At 43.2% G+C, this 24385-nt stretch overlaps 1 protein-coding gene across 1 annotated transcript in view; it reads left to right on the forward strand.

The window, feature by feature from the left end:
- The window catches only part of EEIG2 (EEIG family member 2), a 501852-nt gene that overhangs the window by 242524 nt on the left and 234943 nt on the right, over positions 1–24385 (forward strand). The window contains exons 4-5 of the mRNA XM_086953895.1: positions 3995–4111; positions 6021–6067. Of these exons, the coding sequence (XP_086810021.1) occupies positions 3995–4111; positions 6021–6067 (164 nt within the window). The remainder of the gene's footprint in view (positions 1–3994; positions 4112–6020; positions 6068–24385) is intronic.

Raw genomic sequence — 24385 nt, forward strand, 5'->3', positions numbered from 1 at the left:
CTGCTCCCATTTCCTATTAAGATCATGGAAAAATGGGTGACCCGCTCGCTCTCAGGCTTTCTAGAGAACATCGGTTGGTTTGACGAGGCACAGTTTGGCTTCCGCCCCGGGCACGGGACGGAGTCAGCACTGGTTACCATACTGGACAACCTTCGGACGCGTGTCGACAGTGGTCGGGCAGCCTTTTTAGTGCTGCTCGACATGTCGGCCGCGTTCGATACGGTCTGCCATCAAACCCTCATCAGAAGACTGGAGGAGTGCGGGGTCACAGGGAGTGCAAGAGATTGGCTGGCTTCTTATCTGGGTAGCCGGCAACAGCTGGTTTCGCTTCCTCCATTCCGCTCTGAGTCAAGGAAAGTGGGACAGGGGGTTCCACAGGGCTCGGCCATCAGCCCTATACTCTTCAATCTGTATCTTCGCCCCCTGGTCCAGCTTATAAAATCCTTTGGTGTCTCTGCTTTTAACTATGCCGATGACACCCAGCTGGTCTTTTCTCTGGAAGGAAACAACGCGGTCTCGCTGGAGACTTTTCATCGCTGTATGGCAGCTACAGCGGATTGGCTTCGGGCCAATTCCCTCCAATTTAACAGCTCTAAAACGGAGGTGCTCCAGTGATCGAATTCCGCGGGTTCTTCCAGAGAACTTCTGGCCCACTGCCTTTCCGGAACCAGTAGCGGCGGCGGAATCAGCCCGCAACTTGGGGGTAATTTTCGGCCCTAACCTACAGCTTGACTTGCACGTAAACAAAACCATCTCTACGTGCATGATGCTGTTACGCATGTTGCGCAAAGTTCTGCCCCTTCTCCCCGCCCAGGCCAGGCCAGAGGTAGTTCGCAGCACTATTCTAAGTCGCTTAGATTACTGCAATGCGCTGCTTCTGGAGGCCCCTAAAAATCTGGTGGGGAAGCTACAACGGGTGCAGAACATGGCTGCCAAGTTGGCTCTCTCGCGTGCCAGGTCTAGCTCTTCCACTCTTGCTTTAAGAGACCTGCACTGGCTCCCGGTGCATCTGCGAGTGGTGTATAAGGCCTCGTGTCTGGTGTTAAAGGCAGTACACCAACAGGGCCCAGTACCACTTCGTGACATGTTTGAGGGTACTCTGCCTCGCGGCCCCTTCGCTCATCTTCGGCCAACCTGTTGGTGGTCCCGAGGTTCCAGAGAGTCAGGATGGGTGGCCGCTCATTTAGTGTTGCGGTGGCCAGACTTTGGAACTCCCTGCCTCTCTCTCTGAGAAGCCACAAGGATTACCTACCATTTAGGAAAGCGCTGAAAACGCATCTGTTTCCGAAAATTGTCTGAGCAGTGAGTGGTGTTTCTGCCGAAGTCCAAAGCGCCAGGATGCCCTCTGGGTGATAGGTTGCTCTCTACAAATATACTAAATAAATAAATAAATAAATAAGGCCCCAACTGGGAGATCCATTATAGATTATCTAATTGTGTCAGCAGAGTTATTTTGTAATCTCGTAAGTATGGAAGTTTTGGGAACTGATTTTAGCGATCATTTATTGATTTGCTCCAAATTTATTCTTTTTGGTGATAAAGTAGGTCCTTGGAATTTTAAAAGCAGTTCAGTAGGGTTCAATGCAACCAATGGTAGAAATCACTGGAACACTCAAGCGACCGCAAAATTAAAAGCAAATTTAACAGCTTGGATAAAAGATCAGCAGCACTAAGTAATAGCTGAGTGTGACTCTCCTCAATTTGATTTACTGGAAGCCTTTTCCCATAATGTAGGCTCTTTGGCTACATTATATAAAACATTGCATGCTCTAGCTAAACCTAGATCATATTTTAATCCAATGCTTACCTTAAATAGGGAAATAAATTGGTAAGGGCCCAGTTCCTGAATTATTCTATCGATTTAAGTAATCTAATAAAGGTATTAAAGAGGAAAAGAAAGAGGAAAAAATGCTCCTTAAAACAAATAAAAGAAGACGGTGCATGGGTGCAGTTAAGAGGCGGCTCAAAAAAATAACTCTAAAAGGTTTTGGGAAATTATCGCTGATTGCTGCGGCGCAAGAGTGAAATCTCTCCCTATTCCTATTAAAGAAGAGGAATGGAAATTCCACCTGGTAGATCTCTACTCTGCAAATTCTAATTCTATCAGTACTGCTGCACCTGACCCCTGAAACTCCCTTAGTCAACTTTGTACATTCAATAAATGACGTGGTTGGATTTATTAAAAAAATTAGATCTTCAGAAGCAATGGGTCCAGATGAAATCCCCAATCTGTTCACAACGAACCTGCAACATTCATTTAGTTGCTGTTGAGCAATAAGGGAACACCCACTCTTCTCTTGAAGTGATTGTATTTTCTCATCTTTGTTTTAAAACACTGACTGGCTCTATATCCAAGACCAAAACGTTCAGGAACCCTTAAGACTTAATTCGGACTATATACAAGACAGAGATACCTTTGAATGCCTTCACCACCTAAATCTGGTGCAAACCCAGGATCACATCACAAGCACTTTTTCTTGTATCCATTTTAACACAGAACAAAAGTAAACTTATCCTTAGAGTGAGCATCTATCTTTTATGACAGTCTTTGATGAAGAAACCATCAAACCGTCAGATATGGCTCGCAGGAATGTAAAATCCAAGTAATCCACTGACTTTCTAAAAACATTAGCTCCTAGAGCAATCAATATGGTGAGAAATAAAGTGGGCCAAGCCCAGTGTCCTCACGGAGTCTACTATACCACCATAACGTCCTTAGGGCCACCACGCTGATTATGCTGAGCTACAGACTGTTCTGGGGATTACTGGGCAAAGACTGCTTGTGCCTCTTTTACATTTGCAATATGGTAGCCTATAGCTCACCACCATATTTTCACACTTTGTTCCTGTTTAGAGAAATAGAGGAATGGATTATGCAATTTATTTTAAACAATTGGACCTATACGTTTAAAATCTATCTTTAAGGATTCACTGATAAGAAAATTGACTGAAACTTACAATTTTAGATTGGTGATTTTTTTAGCTAATTCAAAAAAGCACAGTACTCTGGTGATTTTGTTACTAAGAGAAACTCTTTTATTTGTTGAGCCACAAAAAACATATCTAGCCTGTATGGAAGTGCTTGGAGACTGTTTCCAATGTTAACCGTGTTAACAGTGGTCATTATATGGACAGCTAAAATCTCTGAACATAAATTTGCAATAGCATAGCCGTAGACACATTTGTATCATGTGTTTTTACTATTTTCCAAGTACCCTGGTCTAAACCCTTCTCAGGGTGGGAATGATTACATTCATTCCTCCTGTGGCAAGATCAGCAACTAATAGTTGACATTCCCTGAGTTCCTGTTCACAGCTATAGTGGCTACATGGGCTTCCCAGCCTCAATTCCCCTTCATACTGGACCTTGCCATTGACAAATCAATCCTTTTAGACTTTGCATCAGAGGTGCAAGATTCCACTTTTCTATGCCAGGTACCTCAACTAAAGTGTTTACCATGCCATCAACGAAAATGTTCCTCAGATCTCTAAAGGGGATCTATACTGACATTTTTACATGCATTAGGCTTCCTCATTTACAATTGCAAGGATTATTGCCAGACTCTCTATTAGTTCGATCAGAATACAACCCAAGTACTCTGGCTCCAAAGAGATATATATGTTTCAGAAATTATGAGCGTACCTTATTTGGTCTTCATTCAAAAGGGGCTACCAGGGGCTTTTTGGCTCTGTAGACAAATTAAGAGATTGCTGCAACTAGGCCTTAGGGACAGATTTCTACAGTGGATCTCCCTCCTACTACATGTGCGAGTCTTACTACTGCAAAATAGTCTTCAGGTGCATGTAGACGTCTACTGGTGGCAGTGCAATTTCCTAAATTGATGTAGTGCATAAAGTGATTTTTATCACATTGGCTTTAAGGCGAGTTGCTTTATTGTGTTGCTGTTGTAAGGCAAAATCATAAATATTTGTTTTGAGTCGTATGTATTTGAGTAGCTGTCTGATCTGCCCTTTCTTTTTTTGCTTTCTGTTAGCTGGGTTTTGCAGATTTGAACTTGGCCGAGTTTGCTGGATCTGGAAATACCACTCGCCGATGTTTACTTGAGGGCTATGACACAAAAAATACAAGACAAGATAATTCCATTCTGAAGGTAAGTTGGGTAATTGGTTCATAAGAGGGGTCAGCAACGTCTGCATTAAAAAGATCCGGAGTTAATTATATCACAATAGACAAGTTTGTCTCTGTATTCATTTGAGCGCTCCCCTACTACAAACTACCGAATTCCAACCACTCTAGTGAGATTCTGTGCTTGCATTTTAATTTTAATCTACTTCACTATTTTGAAAATATTTGAGTATTCTCCTGCGCAGACTCACTTAGTTTATACATTTTGAGAATAGCGCCCCCTAGGCGGCGAACATGTCTACGTACCAAAACAATATGTACTTAAAGGTAATCTCTATACTCTGTGTCTCTTGCTATGCCCTTTGATAACAACCCAAGGATAGTCATTGAGCCATGATTGCCCTATTGCTTTTAATAATTTATGTAGACTGAATTCATACTTGGTCCCGCTTTTGTTACTACATAATTCAATAAGCAATACTTGGAATTGGCTACTTCCCTTTGGAAGCGTCATGCTACAGTGGACTCACTTTAGTATGCTGTGGTCATGAGGGGTTAGATTCCCATATCTGAGATCTAAGCCTCACTTGTTGGATTCCTCTGCGATTCACTTCTAGATTCTCACCTATCCTCTTTCAAACCAGTTTAAATTACACGCAGGAAAGTTTTCAACAAGCTGATCTCCATTGGGAGAAGCCCAATGGCATCTTTCTCGCAGTGGAATACTTGCCTCCTGACCCTTCCCTGTGATCCGTGCAAATACCGTGCAGATCTGGAAATATTCAGTCTTGAGTAATTGATCAGCTTGTATAATGTTGGTTTGCTCATTCTTCGTAATGGTCTACAGAACCAGGAACGTTGAGGCTCTGTCTGAGCTTGTGGCTAATGCCCCTTTCTCTTTGTACCTCTTCAGTATCAAGGCACCTAATTAAACATATTTGAACATTTGCGCAGTTAAAAAAACGTCCTTACCACACTGTTTTCCATGAACTTCTCCTCTAAAATCAATGGTATAAAACTGGGCTTTCTTCGAGGATGCTTCTGTTTTGTTTCTTCCTGTGGGGGCAAGCGCCAGGCTGCTAATGAAGTAGATACATTCATCATTTCTGTTTTTCGTCACGGAAGGGTTTTTCGATGGTGGGCCTCTTTATAAGCGTACTCCAGGCCCTGCAAAGCCGGTCTTTGCAATGATGAAGGTGCACATGGGCATCCGTCTTTTACTTTGTGAACTCTGCCTTCTCTGTCGCCCAGTATCCTCCTCACCCACAAACCTCTTTTTCTGCCTGGAGCCACAGAACATCATCTACTTACCAATGTAGAAGATATCAGCGGAGACCATTTTTGCAGGTCTACGTGCAGATTGTGGTTGCACCAGGAGCAGAGCGAGGAAGATCCTGAATGCTTCTTAAGGTGCAGCAGAATATCTTCCTCTCTGTTGTTAGGTCCAGTATTTATACAACTTCGAGACAGTACCTTTACGGATAACAGAAGAAGCCGAGAAGCATGGAGTTAGTGGGAGAATGGGTTTATGCAAAGACAGGGTTTCTGACACATGATGGAAGGTTGTTATGGGGTGAGTAAGGTAGTGAGTGGTCACCATATGATTATGCTAACAGCGAGTTGTTTTTCTTGGCTAATCTACTGTTCTGTTCATATTAAACGTCATGCAGCGCAGTGAAGAGGCACATTCTGTGCCTTGTTGAATATACAATCCTGGAAGGAATTGCTTGCCGTTTACAAATCACATCACAAGAAACAATTATTTTTATTGGAAAGGGCATATTCCTTTTCGATTTGAACAACATTGCAACATTATGGTTAATATTTTGTTTATGTATATAGTAACTTGTTTATAAATGCGTTTATCTCCTGTGACTTGTTATATCTGACTTGCATTTATTTTTTCTCTTTATGTTCTTTTCTGTTTTCTGTAGGTTGTGATTAGCATGCAACTCATGTCTGGTGACCCATGCTTTAAGACGTAAGTGTTTATCTTCTTTCTCTGGTTCTTTGTAGAACTGTTTTATTTAAAATGGTCACGTATGGTGCCAGAATTCCTGATATTGTGGACTGTTATTGTACATTCAAAGTTCGATATTAAGTGAATTGTGCCCATTTGAAACTCAAATTACGTATGCTAATAAATACTTCAAAATATTGCATTCATATAGGAGTATGGTTAAACAAGGCAATAGAGAAACTGATTTTGAAAAGTTTTAATCAAGACTCAAAATTCCCATATTTGTTTTACTCTTAATACATTAAAGACAACGTTTGATTGGTTTTAATTAAATGTCACCTCTCCTTGTCTCAAAAGCAGAAATGGATTGTTCTTTGCAAAGACCGAATGTTATTATAGACCTGATGAAATGGACTAAGAGAGGAAGAGGCAAGTCACAAACTTGGTAAACTCACACAAAAGCGTATAGGTTCTGCCAGAGAAAGCAGCTTGATCATAACATTGTAAAGCTACCGAAGTCCAACAGTGATACAGTGACTAGAAGTGTGATTCTAGCACCTTTCCGTCCAGCATTGATACAGTTCATGCTTGGCACGCTAAGAAGAAATTGGAAAGTAGTCGCACACCTGTGCTGTTATATTCATTAACATGGACATGTTAAGACAGAGTGACTGAGGTTCTACTGACTGTAAGCAATTGAAATTAGGTCTGAAACATACAACAAAGACACTGAGTCTGAAAAAATGCAGCCATCTCTTTTGGGGGATGCAGTACTGCCGAAGACATACTGTGGCCACAGAAAGTAGATTTCGTTACAGAGGAACATTCCAGACCCAAGGGTCAGATATCATATTTTTAGGGATATCAAGTATGTATTTTTTCTCTTCTAGACTAATTTCTAATCTCAAGAGCTGAAGGCTGTCAGCTGTACAGTACCTTGAAATGTGTGCAGTACCTTGACATTAATTTAAAAGGGGTAGTAGTGAAAGCAGTGTTTTTTTTTTTTTAATTGGCTCTGAAGTCTAGTACAATGCATACCTAGACTATCTTTGATTCTCCAGTATTAGGGGTGTCTTTCATAGATTCACATGCCTGAATCATTCCCGTCGTCGGAGTGGGAGTCCCACGGTACATAAAAAAGCAGTAATATGCCATAATAACATTGGAAAAAACACAAATTCCCAACCAGGAAGTAGCCCAAGCTACCATAGAAAAAACTTCCACCTTCGTGACTATCCTAGTCATTATGTATAGTCCAAAGTCCAGCCAATCAGGCGCCAGCACCCACCAGAACCTTCTCCCCAGAGGCTCAGGCTCTCAGATTTTCTACCGCACGTCGTTTGTAAGGGAGTCTCCCTGAGCTCTGCTCAGTTTTTTCTACTCTAACTTCAATTTGAACTACTTTCAAGGATGTCTTCTAAGAAGTCTCTCTTCAGAGCCCGTGATTGTTGTGGTAAGCTTCGGCTTTTTGAGAAAGATCCACACAAAAAGTGTATCTATTGCCTATACCCAGATCATCAGGCCTCTGACTGTAAGATCTGCAGAACCATGCCTCAAAAGACTCTCAGGGATAGAGAGGGTCGTTTACTTCTGTGGTTGAAAAGACTAAAGGATTCTTATAATCCTGCATCTGAGGTGGGCAGCATTGCCTCTGGTTCAACTGCAGCCTCTAGGAAGAGGCCTGCGCCTGAAGGAATGTCATCACCTAAGGCAAAGGTGACTAAAAAACAACCACCTACTAAGGGACTGGATAAGCCTTCGAATTCCAAGGCTGTCCCCACAAGCAAAGACATGGAGAGCTCTTCTGACCTTCGAAAGGGAATCACCATCAAGATTCCTCAGTCATCTGAGAGGAATTTACCACAGACCTCATCTCCTCAAACAGCGATGTCCACTTCAACTTCCTCGTCGACGAGAGCGACGACTACAGTGACATCGACGGTAACTTTTTCCTCACCTAAACCTCGTATGATTATGTCATCGTCGACGTCGTCTCCAACTATGGTATTTGTCTCTGTGAGGCCTATACCGTCGACGTCCGTCGTTGACGCCTCGTCGTCGACTTCTCTGAAGGCTTTACTGCCGACGAAAAAGAAATCGTCGACGAGCTCGTCGACGGGCTCCACACCGTCTACGAAGGTAACACTGTCGACGAAGATTGATCCGTCGACGAAGGTAACACTGTCGACGAAGAGTGACGAGTGACTCGTCGACGAAGAGTGTCCCGTCGACGAAGGGTGTCCCGTCGACGAAGGGTGTCCCGTCGACGAAGGGTGTCCCGTCGACGAAGGGTGTCCCGTCGACGAAGGGTGTCCCGTCGACGAAGTGTGTCCCGTCGACGAAGGGTGTCCCGACGACGGAGGGTGTCCCGACGACGGAGGGTGTCCCGACGACGGAGGGTGTCCCGACGACGGAGGGTGTCCCGACGACGGAGGGTGTCCCGACGACGGAGGGTGTCCCGACGACGGAGGGTGTCCCGACGACGGAGGGTGTCCCGTCGACGAAGAGTGTCCCATCGACGAAACAGGAACCGTCGATGAAGGATGCCTCGTCGACGACAAAACCATCGGAAGGGAATCCTCCGTCGACGCCGCAATTATCATCATGCACGGCAATATAGGTTTGGTCTCTGTCAACAGTGTTTCTAACACCTCAACAAGCATCGGGGCAAATGCGTGAAACAGCAATGCAGTTTTCACCCCTTCGTATTTCACCTCAAAAGGTGTCTTCTGAAGTGCCAGACCAACTTTTGTACCCTGAAAGTGAAGATGAGATGGTCCAAAATACATTTGGACAAGCAACTAGCCCATCGGAGTTGCATATCAAACTTCAAGATGAAGAATATGATGCTTCTCAATCTCCTGTTCATATATCGACACCAGTGGAAGATAACCCTGTTGCTCAAGTGCCTATGGCTTTGCTATCCAACTTGCAATATATGTTGGACGATTACTGCAGGAGGTTCCCACCATCAGAGTCAGCAGGTTCTGGGCCGACAACTCCAGCTTCTGAAGCACCTCCACCCGTGCTTCCACCGGTGCGTCCGTCTTCACAATCACAACCTACTCAAGAAGGAGCTCCGCAGTCTTCGGAGGATGAAGACCAAAGGGAAGAAGGAGAAGTGGATGATTTGTCGGAGTGGGATGACTATCAAGTACAATCTCCTTCAACATCTCCTCAGACTGCGTCGGCCTCCCCTCCGGTGGATGTGGCTAGTTTTCACTTACTAATGGTGCGTGCAACCAAACGCTTTCATATACAGATGGAACAGACGGAGCAAGACTGTTTCTTGTACGATTTCAAGGATCAGCCCAGACGACGGATAAAAACAATGCCCATCATTGATTTCATCTGGCAAGAAGGGATTAAGGTAATGTCAACACCGGCCTCCATTCCTCCGGTCTTGCCACGCATAGATAAAAAGTATAAAGCTCCAGAAAAATCGCCTGCATGTCTGATCGGACAACCAAACGTTGACTCAGTAATTGTCCAGGCTGCCTAGAAGAGGGCCAGAAATCCATCCTCTGCAGTTACGGCACCGCCGGACAGGGATGGCAGACGCCTAGACTCAATCGGAAAGGGTGTTTCCACCATGGCTGCAACAACTGTTCGTGCTGCCAATGCATTGGCCATTTTGGGGCAGTACGACCGCCAAATGTGGTCTGACATCGCACCATTTATCGATCTCCTCCCTGAGCAATCCAAAGCTGAAGCACTTCAAATTCTTCAAGAAGGCCAAAGAATCTCTGAAGAGATTATCAATTCAGCTATTGATGTCGCATCTACAGGATTTCGACAGTTAGCAGGAGCTGCTGTCCTGCGCAGACAGGGGTGGTTACATTCAACTTCTTTCAGGCAAGAAGTCCAGAACAGAGTTATAGACATGCCATTCGATGGCGAATACTTATTTGGTCCCAAAGTAGAGGAAGCATTACAAACAATTAAAAAGGATACTGAAACAGCAAAATCCTTGGGCACCCTGCAATTTCGCAAGCCGCCCTTTCGTGGAGCGAGAGGACGAGGGACGTCCTCCAATAGAGGTGGATACCAACAACAATCCACATACAGACAAGGTAACCAGCGCTATCAGACACAGCGCTACCAGTCTTATGGGCAGAAAAGATCAACCTACACCCAGAACAGGGGTAAGGCAAACTACCACGGCAAAGACAAGCGCCAATGAGTCTTGTCACCTGCCACCACCAATTTTCCACCCTCACAAAAGACTTGGCGGACGAATATCAAAGTTTTACTCCAACTGGCAGTCAATAACAACAGACAAATGGGTCCTGGATATTGTGGCCAGGGGCCATGCCCTAGAATTCGAAAAATTCCCTCCAAATGTTCCGCCAAAAGGACCGCCTCCAGCACATCTGAAGGAGCTGTTTGCCCAAATCAAGGTGATGATACTAAAAGGAGCGATCGAGAGCGTTCCACAGAAGATGAGAGGAATGGGGTTTTACGCCAGGTTCTTCCTGGTAAAGAAGAAGAACGGGGAGTGGCGCCCGATCCTCGATCTTCGCGCTCTGAACAAATATCTTAAGAAATTGACATTCCGGATGTTGTCGCTTCAGGAAATATTACATCTTCTAGCAGCAGGGGATTGCATGGTCACCGTAGATCTCCAGGATGCATATTTGCACATCCCCATTCTACCTCGCCACAGGAAATTCCTTCGCTTCAGGGTGGCTGGCAGGGACTACCAATTCAAAGTCCTTCCCTTTGGTTTACGGTCAGCTCCAAGAGTATTTACGAAAGTTTTAGCTCCAGTAGCTGCGCACCTCCGGCTGGAGGGAATACAAATTTTCCCATACCTAGATGACTGCCTTATAAAGGCCAGTTCTCACGAAATCGTTCATCAACACCTACAACAGTGTCTGCACCTATTTCAGTCTCTAGGCCTGACAATCAACTTCAGCAAATCCCAAATGCAACCATCTCAAAGAAGGGCCTTCTTAGGAGCGACTCTAGACACTCAAAAACTCAGAGCTTTCGTCTCAAAAGAGAGACAGATAAAAATAAGTCGGCTAGCACAAGATCTGATGCAAAGAAAGACCGCTTCAGTCCGACTGTACAAGTCTTTTCTAGGGATGGCTTCGGCTTGTATTCCATTACTTCCGAATTGCCGGCTCCGAATGAGGCCGCTTCAAGAGGAACTGACCTTACAGTGGCAACAGGTTTCGGGCACTTTCGAGGACCTCATTCAAATCACGCCACTCATGAAGAAGTCTCTTCTCTGGTGGACACAGATGAGTCATCTGAGGCAGGGGTGTGCGTTCCTTCAAGAAGCACCGAATCTAACCATCACTACAGATGCGTCCCTCGAGGGCTGGGGGGCTCATCTACAAGGCCTCACGATCAGCGGCAAATGGACTGCGCAGCAAAAACGGTGGCACATCAACCGTTTAGAACTAAGAGCCATTTTTCTTGCACTCAAGGCGTTTTGTGCCATCATTCAGGATGCCAATGTGTTGATACGAACAGACAACACAACAAGCATGCACTACGTCAACAAGCAGGGAGGAACACGATCTCTTCTCCTGTCTCAAGAGGCGCAGGATTTATGGACATGGGCTCTTCACCACAATGTAAATCTGCAAGCAGTGCATGTTCCGGGGACAGAAAACGTCCTCGCGGACGCGCTCAGCAGAACGTCGGTCACCACCCACGAATGGGAGCTTCACCAGGAGACAGTGGAACACACATTTCATCAGTGGGGTTGGCCGGACCTAGATCTATTTGCGACAAGGACCAACCGCAAATGCCAAAGTTCCGCAAGCTGGCATCCCCACAAGAACTCTCTGGGGAATGCGTTCAACATCAATTGGTCTCTGACGTTTGCGTACGCTTTCCCACCGATTCCACTAGTCTCCAAGGTTCTGCGGAAGATGAAGAAGGAACCTTGCCGACTCATACTGATTGCGCCCAGATGGCCGCGCCAATATTGGTTTACAGAGCTCCTCCTACTGTCAGAGTGCAAGCCGATTCAGTTACATCCAATCCCGAACTTGCTCAGCATTCAGGAAGGACAAGTCTTCCATCCGGACCCAGCATCTCTGAGATTAGCGGCCTGGCTCCTGAACACCGTGAGTTCGCACACCTAAACATCCCGGAGGACTGTAAAGAGGTGTTGGCCAAGGCTAGAGCGCCTGCTACCATCAAGAGGTACAGTCTGAAATGGAAGCGCTTCTGCATCTGGTGCCGTTCAGCAGGGGTTCACCCTTTTTCAGCAAAACCTGAGGAAATTCTTCCTTTTTTTCTGCAGTTAGCACGAACAGGTCTGTCTCATGCTACCTTAAAGGTGTTTCTGGCTGCAATATCCAGATATCGACGGGATGGGACCAATTCTCTGTACTCAGCAAGGATTATCCAACAATTCTTCAGAGGCCTCTTTAGAATGTTCCCTCCTGTGCGCCGTCCGCCTCCTTCGTGGCATCTAAATGTGGTCCTAGCTCAACTTATGTGTCACCCATTCGAGCCCATCCACAAGGCCGACTTGAAGTACCTTTCGTGGAAAGTATCACTGCTCTTGGCTTTAACATCCTCCAGGAGGGTTAGTGATATCCAAGCTTTCACTGTGCACCATCCTTTCCTGCAGTTCACAAGTGACTCTGTGATACTTCGCACAAATCCCAAATACATTCCGAAAGTACCTTCGGATTTCCATCTCAATGAACCTATTGTTCTTAAGTCGTTCTTTCCAGACCCGCAAACACCTGCGGAAAGAGCGTTACACTCGCTTGACATTAAAAGATGTCTTAAATTCTACCTACAAAGAACATCTACTCTTCGCACTTCTGACCAGTTGTTCATTACCTACGGTGCGATTCGTAAGGGGCAGGCAGTTTCAAAACAGACTATTTCAAGATGGATCTCTGCTGCCATTGCCTTTTGCCATGCACAGGCTGGGAGACCTTTACTGTCAGCGCCCAGAGCGCACTCTACAAGAGCGGTCTCTTCGTCTACAGCCTTATTTGCTGGAGTCCCTCTTCAGCAGATCTGCAAAGCGGCTACTTGGGCTAGTCGCCATACCTTTATCAGACATTACTGTCTAGAATCGATCAGCGAGGCTGATACTTCTGTGGGTCGAGCTGTTCTACCGAATCTGTTTCACTAAGGTGAGCCTCTGTTTCCCACCTCCTTGTTTCTGCTGTCAGACGCTTCTTATGTTTCTGTTCACACATTTCCACGATTGCATTATGTTATGCTTAATACGATATGTGTATTTTCACTTTGCATTGTCGTATGCGTTACTTGCTGACAAGCATGGCTTCATTAGCGTCTGCCCAGCAAGGATATGTACTGCTAGCTACTCTGATTCAGGCATGTGAATCTATGAAAGACACCCCTAATACTGGAGAAGAACAATAGTTACTTACCTGTAATTTGTGGTTCTCCAGTATTGGTGTCTTTCATAGATTCACATGCAACCCGCCCACCTCCCCTCAGAGGCTTTTAGGCTATTGGGGGTTTTACCTACACTACTGCGAGAAAATCTGAGAGCCTGAGCCTCTGGGGAGAAGGTTCTGGTGGGTTCTGGCGCCTGATTGGCTGGACTTTGGACTATACATAATGACTAGGATAGTCACGAAGGTGGAAGTTTTTTCTATGGTAGCTTGGGCTACTTTACTTCCTGGTTGGGAATTAGTGTTTTTTCCAATGTTATTATGGCATATTACTGCTTTTTTATGTACCGTGGGACTCCCACTCCGACGACGGGGAATGATTCAGGCATGTGAATCTATGAAAGACACCAATACTGGAGAACCACAGATTACAGATAAGTAACTATTGTTCATATCAAGTGCATTGAAAATTAGCAACGGAATAGCAAAGCTCTCTCCAAGGTTACATTTCACTATGTCAGCTCCATGTCGCTGCCCCTCAGTTTCTGTGCTGACATGTGCTTCTTACTCCAGAGTTAGGCTACTCAGCATGCATCTGTGCCATGTTCAAATTGTTTGATTTGGATTTAAGAGGGGTTGAATGTGGAAGTGGTCGCACAAACAAAGCCTCAAGGGCTCTATTTTTAGAGATACATTCCATGTTGTCGAGTTCAGAGTTTGGATGATAAGATTGCTGTCACAGGTGGAGAGGAGCGGATATCTTAATCTTCTAGTGGATGTCAATGCACCATCTTCCCCTCAGGAGCATAAGAACAACATTTGGAAGGAATGCACTGAGGGAGTTCCTTGATTTTGATGGCCACTAATAGGGAAGTCATTAATAAAGGACATCAGTCCAATGTAGTAGCCAGGAAAACCAGATAAATCTGATCCATACTGGGAGTTGCTAAGTCAGCTAAGTCGGCTGCCCTACTGGTGTTATAAATGTGGACAAGAAGATTTACTGGAATAGCATAACATGATGGCATGATGAGACTGAGCGCTCCTCTGTCGTATAATCCTCCTGCAAGGTCTAAGAATAAAGTTGGATGTATACCAATCATATAAATAAATAAAAAGTGGGGCAGCTTTTGTACCTTGGCTTGGCTGGACAGTGAAGTTAAATGTCTCGAAAGCATTTTGGAAATCTCTTAGTACAAGAACAGTGCAAAATCAGGAATTAAATGAGTGGGCGATCATTAAATCTGGACCTACTAAGACATAAACTAAACTGGTTTCTGAACCCAATGAATGAAGTATATAGTACACTTTCTCTTTTCCTAATGTGTTTATTACTGATCTAGGTGATATTGTTTGAACCCTAGATAATGACCCACTCAAATAGGCAGGGGTTAAGCTGCCTACGCTGTTCTACACCAGTGATGCTGCCTTTTATTTTTTTTTAAATATCTTTTTATTAAAGAATAAACAAAAAGAAACAATAACATCAGGTGAAATATTGGTCATCATCTTTGCTCGAGTCGAATTGTCCTTTGTACAGGATCACATAGTACAATATATGAAAATTTGGATCACAGGGATTCATGCGCTTCTGCTTCCACTTGTCGCACCGGGGGGGGGTACATTTCTCACCCTGTTAACTATTTCATGCCCCCCAGATCTTCCCCCACCTCTCCGGGCAACCCCTGGCTGCATATACTGCCTTCTCCTTGAACATACTCCAGTCCAAATCCTCCGTCTACTTAGAAACTCGGGCGGCTGGCTGGCTCCCCACAACTGAGCAATATTCCATTTCACCACCATGCATGCCAACGTCACCCACTGTTTCAGACACATTCAAATCTATTGGTTCCCATGTAGTGTAGTTCCTATTTTCCCAATAGGCTCTGCGCATTGGAATAACAGCAGTGTAGACGTAGGACTGAGGTCATCTAGGGCTCTACTGACTACGTTAGACCTAATTAGTTTTGCCAGCTAGCTCAGAGGTCACTAGAAACTTTCTCGAATGTTCAGGAAAGGGTTACCCGTCCTGATTTAGCCAAGAAGGGATTAGCTTCTGACAACCGCATAAACATGACAACTTTGCTCCCCCAGAATAAAGAGTGTACTTCAGAGTCGTGTGAAACAATAGACAACTATTTCACTCAGTCAGTCGTGCATGCTTAGTTCCACCAAAGTGCAGAGAAATAGAGAGACGGGCGTTTTCAATAAAAGGTGTTATTTTATTGAGCAGTCTTCTTTCTCATGCAAGAGAAATGAATTGCCACAATTGCAATACTTATTGTAAAGTAAAGTGCGTACAGTAAAAGTAGTATTATGAAATAATACTGTAAAAGCATTGATATGGTTTCCTAGCCATATGATACTTTAAAATGGATAAAATATATATACATACATAAAAACATTGACTAACGAACTCAACTGGTGCTTCTAAGATGCGCCTGCCCCAGTGTACCTGACCTAAGCCTAATACGTGGGAAGGAGTAAGTAAGTTGCAGTTTTAAGTTAAGTTAAGTTTTGCCAAGTATCGGAATCAAGAATTCTCTCTAAGGTTTAATCAGCTCCGTACCTTGGTTATAGAATGAAGGAGGTCTTGTATCTCGCTTCTCAGGACTCGATGTCCCAGCAACCCGCGAGGGTGACTTGGGAACACCGGAGCTGAATTTTCTCGGCTGGAGAAAAAGACAGCGTCTCTCTCAGTGCGTCAAGGGGAGGGGCGGTCTCCGTCGGCTCTCATAACAGCTGGGCTCCCGGGCAAGTAGAACGTCGCTCTGCTCCCAACCACTGTGTGTTTGTTTAAGGGAACATTGGTATATTTATACCTGAAAGGTGCCGGGTTTGACGTAAGGTTGGACATAAGACGTCACTAAGAACTAACAGTTCTTTCTGGACTCTAGGAGTTCTTGTGCAAATCAAAAGAAAAGCAGGGGGTTTTCCCGGGCTGCTGGAGGCTTAGTTTGTTTAAAAAACATGTTGTGCTTTCTAGGAGTCAATGGGAGTAGCCTTGCTGTGTTTTGGGCTGCATGGGCTATTACTGAATATGGATATGATTCTTATGCCTTTATAAGGATTTTATTAATTATAACCACATAGGGGCATGAATCGGGAATATCGAATTAGGGTCCTAGATAGAATTACAACACCCACTCCATGTATTAATGTCCATCATTACCAAATAATAAGCAATATAAACATATAATGATGCATGTGTGTTTCCCAACCCACCCCAAAACACATAATCACATTTCAAATGGTGTATGGTTTATACACGAAAATGAGTATTGGTACTGTACGCTTTTCAAGCAGGGTTATCATTCAGTTAAATGCATATATATATCAGCTTAATAATTTGCGAAAATTACACATGAAATGGCTCTGTTTACAGAAAAGAAGGTCGAGACCATTTCATCACATATTTATACGATATTGTACATGTGCTAGAGGCTGAGGTAAATATTGTCTCTAACGTCTCTAAAAATAGAAGCTCTGTTCTTTAAGAATAGTTCTACTTTAAGCAGAGTACCATGTGCCAGAAAAATGGTAAATATTTTTGAAGTGAAAGAAAAATAATTTTGCTTTCAGGGGAAGTGAGGAAAAAAAATAGTCCCAAATGTTTTTAGTAGCATTGTTTAACAAAACTGAAGGCCGAATTCAGAGTTCAGGGAACGATGTGTGATCATTGTTTTTAAATGTTATTCTCGTTGTTAGGAGAGAACATCCTATCAGACAGGATGGCAAACAATTGGTCTACAACATCCGGTGAAAGTTCGACCAAGTTCGAAAATACTGAAACTGTGCAGTTCTGTGCGTGATTGCGATCATCGATGTTTGGATCAGCAATGCTCACAGAAAGTCGTACCTGTTTGGTGCTGCTTTCATCTCGTACTTCACTGCCACCTAGTCGTAATGGTGAAGTCTCAACGAATGCCGTCATCAGAATAGGTAGCCGCTGGGGACAACACGTTGCATGAGTCGTTACAGGACAAAGCAAACCGTCAATATCCATTGGTACTGCTGATGGTAGTGTAAGACAAACGTCCAACACGCATTCTTCTCCGCATAGCAGACATCGAAGCACAGGTAAGATGCAATAATGCCAGATAGGTCTGAATGAAAGAAACCAGGTTGTACTCAGATCTCTTAGCTGGGCCAATCCGAGGACCTTAGTGATACGGTCTCGGTATCGTATTGCTAGGATCGTTTCTTCCATCGTTGTTGGAGTCTTGTCTGTGGATTGGCTTGCCATATCTGAGCAGAAGGAACAAAAATAAAATTCCTGCCACGAGTCCCAAGATTAAGGGTAGGCCGCCAAAGACAGAATGGACAAACTTCGGGAAGATGCCCAGAACTGTTTAAAAGGGTGCTAACCGTCCCGAAAAAATTGTCTTAAGTACATGTGCGATGCCACTGGTATCAGACATGCTTAACATTTGACTTAACATTTCTACGAAATGCACGGGGCAATTTGTTGATAAAAGGGTATGTATCTCTGATGCCGTCCTTGCAACTTGCAAATCATATGTTTCTTTGGACGACGTCAGAGGCACAGTAGTCTGTAAAAGAATAGACTTCATTCTGCTTAAAGTATCAATTCGAATAGAAGAGATATTCACATGAGGCCATATTGCCGCCTCCATGTCTGGATTGCTGTTTGGATACAATACTTGCATACAGCAAACGACCCTGGAAGTAACAGTAACGAGATAACATTCTCCTGGCACCATTCCACAACAGCTGTGGTCATTTATTAAAACGTAACTTTGGTTTGAAAGTTGCCTGAAGAATGGCTCTATCTGTTTTGCAGGAGTGCCTTGCAGGTGACAAGAAAGGTTATTTGAAGACCCTTCGCAAGCTCCATGCAAGTTAATACCTTGACACAGAAGTGTACCGCCTAGTGATTTTTTACAGTTATTGCCACTAAGGAATACCTCCCTTTTGCCTTCACTATAACATTTGTGTGTGTAAGGTTAATCCCAGGTTGATTTGATGTATCCGTTACCCAACCTTTCATACTGGCCTGCTGGTATATATTCTTGGCAATTTTTAAACTGGAAGGTTATCGGAATTGTAATTGTTCCGTGTATTATCTATTCAATGACAGGTCTCTCTGACATTGTCAATGGTAATCTTTCAAGTTTTTCAATGCTCAGGATCGAATAATCTGCTCCTTTTTGTGCCAAACTGATTTGTTTATCAGTAAGGTTAAAGATAGAAAATAATGACGTTACGTTGATTAAACACCATGGCACGTAGCCTGAACGCAGGTTTTGCAACGTCCAGCCAAGATGTACAATAGAACGCAATTGGGACTGACCATGTTGTAACATTAGTAAGTCTTGCTCTATTATATCAAAGGCAGATGACACAATACTGTCCAGTGAATATATTCTGGAGGACAGAGTCGTTAACCCATTGTCCACAACAGAAAGTGATTTTTCCAAATGTAAGCGATCAATTTCTCGTATTTTTTCTGCTGTCTCAATTTGCATTACTTTCCAAGCTTCGTTGTATGCAGCGTATATGCCGGCCGCTATGAAATGTTTTTGACGCTGTTTGCGAGGTCCTATTATGAAATCTCGCAAGTCAGCACCTTCTTTAACTAAAAGCAAGTGTTGCTTAATTTCAGCCAGTGTGGATTTCTGTAGCCACTCAAAGCATAATTTCCCTACACTGTATGTTGTAATTATCCCTGGATGTAGTCTCTGGGAGTATCTTGGGTCTGGCCTGGTCATTTTTAACCCCTGTTTTTCGTTCAGGAATCTATCTTGACAGTTGTTTGTGTCTGTGGGCCAGATCAACCATTTTTTCCAATCAGGATTTGTTCTGTTTTGGTGAAAAATATGGGACAGTCTATTTCCACATCTGTAGTGCTATTGCTATCAGGTATGGGCTTCGGAATAGACGGTGTGTTTAAGACTTTTATCTTAGCTAGACCAAGACAAGTAGTTTGTTGAATGGTATAATTTAGGAATATTATTTGTTCTGGGATCATGCAGGCTCTAAATAATGATTCTAGACCTTGTACCTGCCAATCTTTTGTACCCCAGATGGTTTTTGTTTCAATGTTATTTTTCCAGAACTCAAAACCAAATGTAGACATTTTGTCATAACATTTTTCAGAATAAATCAATTTAGTATTTGTCAACATTGTTTTTATTCCTGTTCTGTTCAACAGTTTAAAATAAAACATTTCTGGATCACTATTATTGAACCCTGAGAAGCATCGAAATTTCTCATAGAATGTCTTCGAGCTGCCTTTTGGCGGAGTTGGACAATGTTCCCATTGATTATAACTAAAAACATTTCTAGGTTGTGCAGATTTATGCAAATAGTGATGACCATAGTGATTTGTAACAGTATAACTCTTCATAATTTGATGAACCCTGTAAATAATCATGTTCTGTGAATTTAGCTGACATTACTAAATCTGACATCATATTATTAATATTTTCAATGTCCCAATCATCAGAAAAAGAACTTTGTATCACAAAGTCACTTAAGGAAACCTTGAACTGGTGTGGATACTTCAAGAGCTCAATCGGGCCATAAATATCATAGTCAGTTCTGTCCCATGCTATACCACCACGTATTGGATTGGCTGTGATGTTCACTGATGATAGTTCTCTTTTCTCGATGTGAGAGGATCTGTGAGACTTTAAGACCAAGTTGATGTTCCTACTTGCTGTGTCCATCATACTATATTTTCCATCAATGAATCTACCTAAGCACAAAACCATGATGAGCCAAAGCAGGAGAAAAAGTACACCTAACACAGTCCAAAATTCAATCCATGGTGAAATCAGATATGTTTCTTTTAGTTGATGTAAAAGCTCGGTCATTTTCTCTTTGAAAGTTTTTGTTGCTGGCTTGTCTCCATGTTCACTTGGATCATCGGAAAAGTCATCAAAGTTGATAAAATAGCCAGATGCTGTTCTGTCAATTGGTGGGATTGCTTCCGGATTTCCATTGATCTTTGCAATTTCTTTTGTTACGTTTGTACATTCTGATGCCACATCGTTATAGATTGGTGTATCTTCACGAATTGTTGCAATTTGGGTTTCAAGAGGCACAAGTTCCATGGCTTTGTTGCATAGTCACTTGTTATTTACTGCAGGTTTATCGAATGTGAATAGTCTCTCAGTTTGAACCTCTTGGATAGTAGCAAAGTTTGGTCTTCTGTTATTTCTTGGTAGTCCACTGGGCCTGCTATTTATTATCAGCCACATGTTTGTGGTTTCACCAGATTAATGGAAACAATTCTGTTTTCCTTTTTACCAGCAAGTGGCAGTAGTACTACTGATCTTGTTCCGCTGACATCTAAGATAGGTACTGCTTTTCTGTAAGAAGGCCCAAGTTCCTTCTTTACCGCGATGTTTTCTCTGACCAGATCCCCAATCTTCGGAATCCAGACAGGTCTTGCTGGGACAGGTGGTTCTTCAGTGGTTGTTGGCTTAAACTTTGTTACTTAGACTCTTTCTTGTTTCATTCAAGTCCTGTAAAACAGCCAAACGATCTTTGATATCAAAGGTTTTTTCTTCTACCACTGAAGTCTGACGATCAGGATCCTGGATTATCATTCTAGTACCGAACAATGGTTCGTATGGACTGATACCTCCTAGAGAATTTCTTGGCATGTTATTAAGACTAAGTTGGACACTTATCAAATGTTTGACCCACCCATCACCCGAACCTACTACCCTCGCTGTTATAGATTGCTTTATGTCCCGGTTTTTTCTTTCCACTTCCGCATTTCCCTCAGGATGGAAGGGAGAAGAGTACCGCAATGCGATGCCCATGCTGTTCATGGCCTCTCTGTAAGCTCGAGAGCTAAACGCAGGACCCTGATCAGAATGTAGCATGCGAATTGCGTATGTGCCGATAAAGACTCGCAAATCTTTTTATAACAGTTCTGGTGTCAGCCGAGTGCTGGTGGTCTACATTTTTAAGTTAATTTTGTCTTAATAATTATGGGGTCGCATTTCTCCGGTTGGATTTCTGCGTTATAGATTGCCTGATGCTTTCTAATAAAGGTGTCCTGGCAATAGTCTGGTCCGGTTCACAACTGCGATCTCTGTTGCAGTCTGGACAATTCATTGCAAATTTGTAGATTTGCAAGCTCATCCCCGGCCACCAGTATTCTGATTGTAATTCTATTAGAGATTTCAAGATCTGTTGGTGCCTCGGACCCAGTCCCATGTGTGCGTCTTCAATCAAGAAAACTCTCCGGTTCATGTTTGGAATTACTCTATCCCCCACTCCAGGGATTTGAGCAAAAGGAACGGAGTTTGCATAATTTTGTATGTATTACTTTTTAACTTGAATCATCCGGACATATGCTTTTTTACTGCTACTTTTATACTTAAAGCTATTAGCGCCAGGAAAAGTATGTGTTTTTAATATATGTAAATATTTTTTAATTATTTATTCCATCCTCCACTGGATATTTTGTATTATGTGTTTTCTTTAATGAAATATGTATTTCAATATATTGTTTGTATTTGCAACTGTATGTGCTTTTATGGACATGTTTTTTAAATGTTCCGAATAAAGCTTTATGAAATGAAATGTATGTATTACTGAGTGGATAGTTGAGAGGTAATGCTGCATAATCACCTTTTAATGAGGCTTTTACTGCCAGCATGGTTTCCCCATCTATGTGTTTTTCTGAACGCTTTTTTGTGGCTACGGAAGCCGGTTGAACCACTTCCGCTGTGGCTGTGTTAGCCAATAAATTCCCTGCAACGTGAACGACATCACGTTGATGACTCAGTGTATGGATCACGTGAGTCTTTTGTAGTTCTTTCTTTAAAAGAACTACTTGTTCCCAAAGCGTTTTTTGCTTTATTGTGGCACCAGTGTCATCTTTGTAACCGTTTTTGCTCCATGTCTGCATGTCACTGTTGTATGACTTGACGCAGAAATGCAAATCGCACACTATCAGTGTGGGGAATTCGCGATCGGCATTTTCGAGTGCCATCTTTAAAGATCTTATTTCAGCTCGCTGAGCTGAACAGTTTGAGTGATCCAGTTTTGGTAATCATCGGTTTGAATTTACCAGAGCGCCAGCGACCTTTAACAATCGCGCACGCTACATTGTAGGATTTTTTATCTACATCGTAGTGTTGTGCGAATCTGTCCATATAGATTACGCAGGTATATTGTTCCAGAGGCAGAATTTCGATTGGCAGAGGATATTCTTGTTCATATTCTAGATCATCTCGTTATTTCAGTTTCGGGTCAAAATAGTATTTCACGTCTTCCGTAGCAAGAGAATTTTCCCATTCTATCCGTTTCGGATCTAATGCCACTGTATTCAGATTGCGTGGACCTGTCAATGCCTCAAGCTCTGATTCTGCTGTATAAACAGTTATTCTTTTGCCTTGGGCTAGGGCTCTTTCTTTTGCTACAGCAGTTTGAACCGCTGTCAGAATTTTTTCTGTAGAGCTGAATTTCATTTAAACTTGAGTGTACAAATGTGATTTGTAAGATATAGGTACCGTTTCTCCCTCATTAGAGGGCAGTTATGTGAATCCGCATTTTCCTGGGATCACTCGTATTACAAGGTTGCGTACGTTTACGCAAGTTTGCAATTTTGTTTTAGCTAACATGTCTGTTTGTAATGATCTTAAAATTTCTGTGTGTTTCTAAGTCGAATTTATTGGTTTGAAATCAGGTGTTATTAATTCATAGAGAGGTTTAACCCTCTCTGCGTAATTTAGAATGTATGTTCTACCGTAATTCAGGAAGCCTAGTATTGATTGTAAGTTTTTCAGCCTTTTTGGTGCTTGGAGTACTGCACACTTCTCTAGGAAGTTGTCTGCCAGGCTTTTGCCTTCACTTGATAATTCATATCCTAAAAATAGGACTGTTAGATGGGCAATTATTGACTTTTTAAAGCTGAATTTGTAACCCTCTGATGCGAACCCAAGTATTATGGTGTTCACTGTCTTTAAGTGAGTCTCAGGTCATCGTCTGTAACATAGATGTCATCGACATATGATAATGCCTCATCATCATATATTTGTAGTAACTTGGTTACCCTTGCTGAGAATAATCCTGGGCTATTCTTGAATCCCTGTGGGAGTCGGCAAAATTGTTTTTGCAACCCCATTATTGAGAAAGCGGTCAAATACCTGCTTTCAGGTGCAATGTTTTGACAGAAGAATCCATTAGAGATATCTAATGTCGTTTTATATTTTTTGTGCACGATGTTATTCATTAGTGCTGCACTGTGTGAGTTTTGTACTGCAAAAGTTTTGCAAAAAACAATTTGATGGACAGAATGTATATCAATGTCTTACATTCACCCCAGTACAAGGATCTGGGCCTAAATCCATCGTTTTTTGCACTCCACACCACCCTGGGTCAGATAATGGCTTTATGCAAATCAGCTCTGACCCTGTGCCCCATGGGAACAGTCCAGTCCGAACTACAACAGCCATATCTTTCCCAGACCGGAATCAAGCATCTGAGGACCGGACCGGTTTCGAGGTAACACCTCTCATCAGCCCGGCTAGCTTGACTCCAGTGGTGTGGAGGCTCTGGGACCCACGTCTGAGCTACCCCAGTACACTTGGGGAGAAAATTACAAAAAACAATTTGATGGACAGAATGTAGATCAATATCTTACATTCACCCCAGTACAAGGATCTGGGCCTAAATCCATCGTTTTTTGCACTCCACACCACCCTGGGTCAGATAATGGCTTTATGCAAATCAGCTCTGACCCTGTGCCCCATGGAAACAGTACAGTCCGAACTACAACAGCCATATCTTTCCCAGACCGGAATCAAGCATCCGAGGACCGGACCGGTTTCGAGGTAACACCTCTCATCAGCCCGGCTAGCTTGACTCCAGTGGTGTGGAGGCTCTGGGACCCACGTCTGAGCTACCCCAGTACACTCAGGGAGAAAATTACAAAAAACAATATGATGGACAGAATGTAGATCAATGTCTTGCATTCACCCCAGTACAAGGATCTGGGCCTAAATCC

Source organism: Lissotriton vulgaris, chromosome 1_1, assembly GCF_964263255.1.
Source record: "Lissotriton vulgaris chromosome 1_1, aLisVul1.2, whole genome shotgun sequence".
Lineage (NCBI taxonomy): Eukaryota > Metazoa > Chordata > Amphibia > Caudata > Salamandridae > Lissotriton > Lissotriton vulgaris.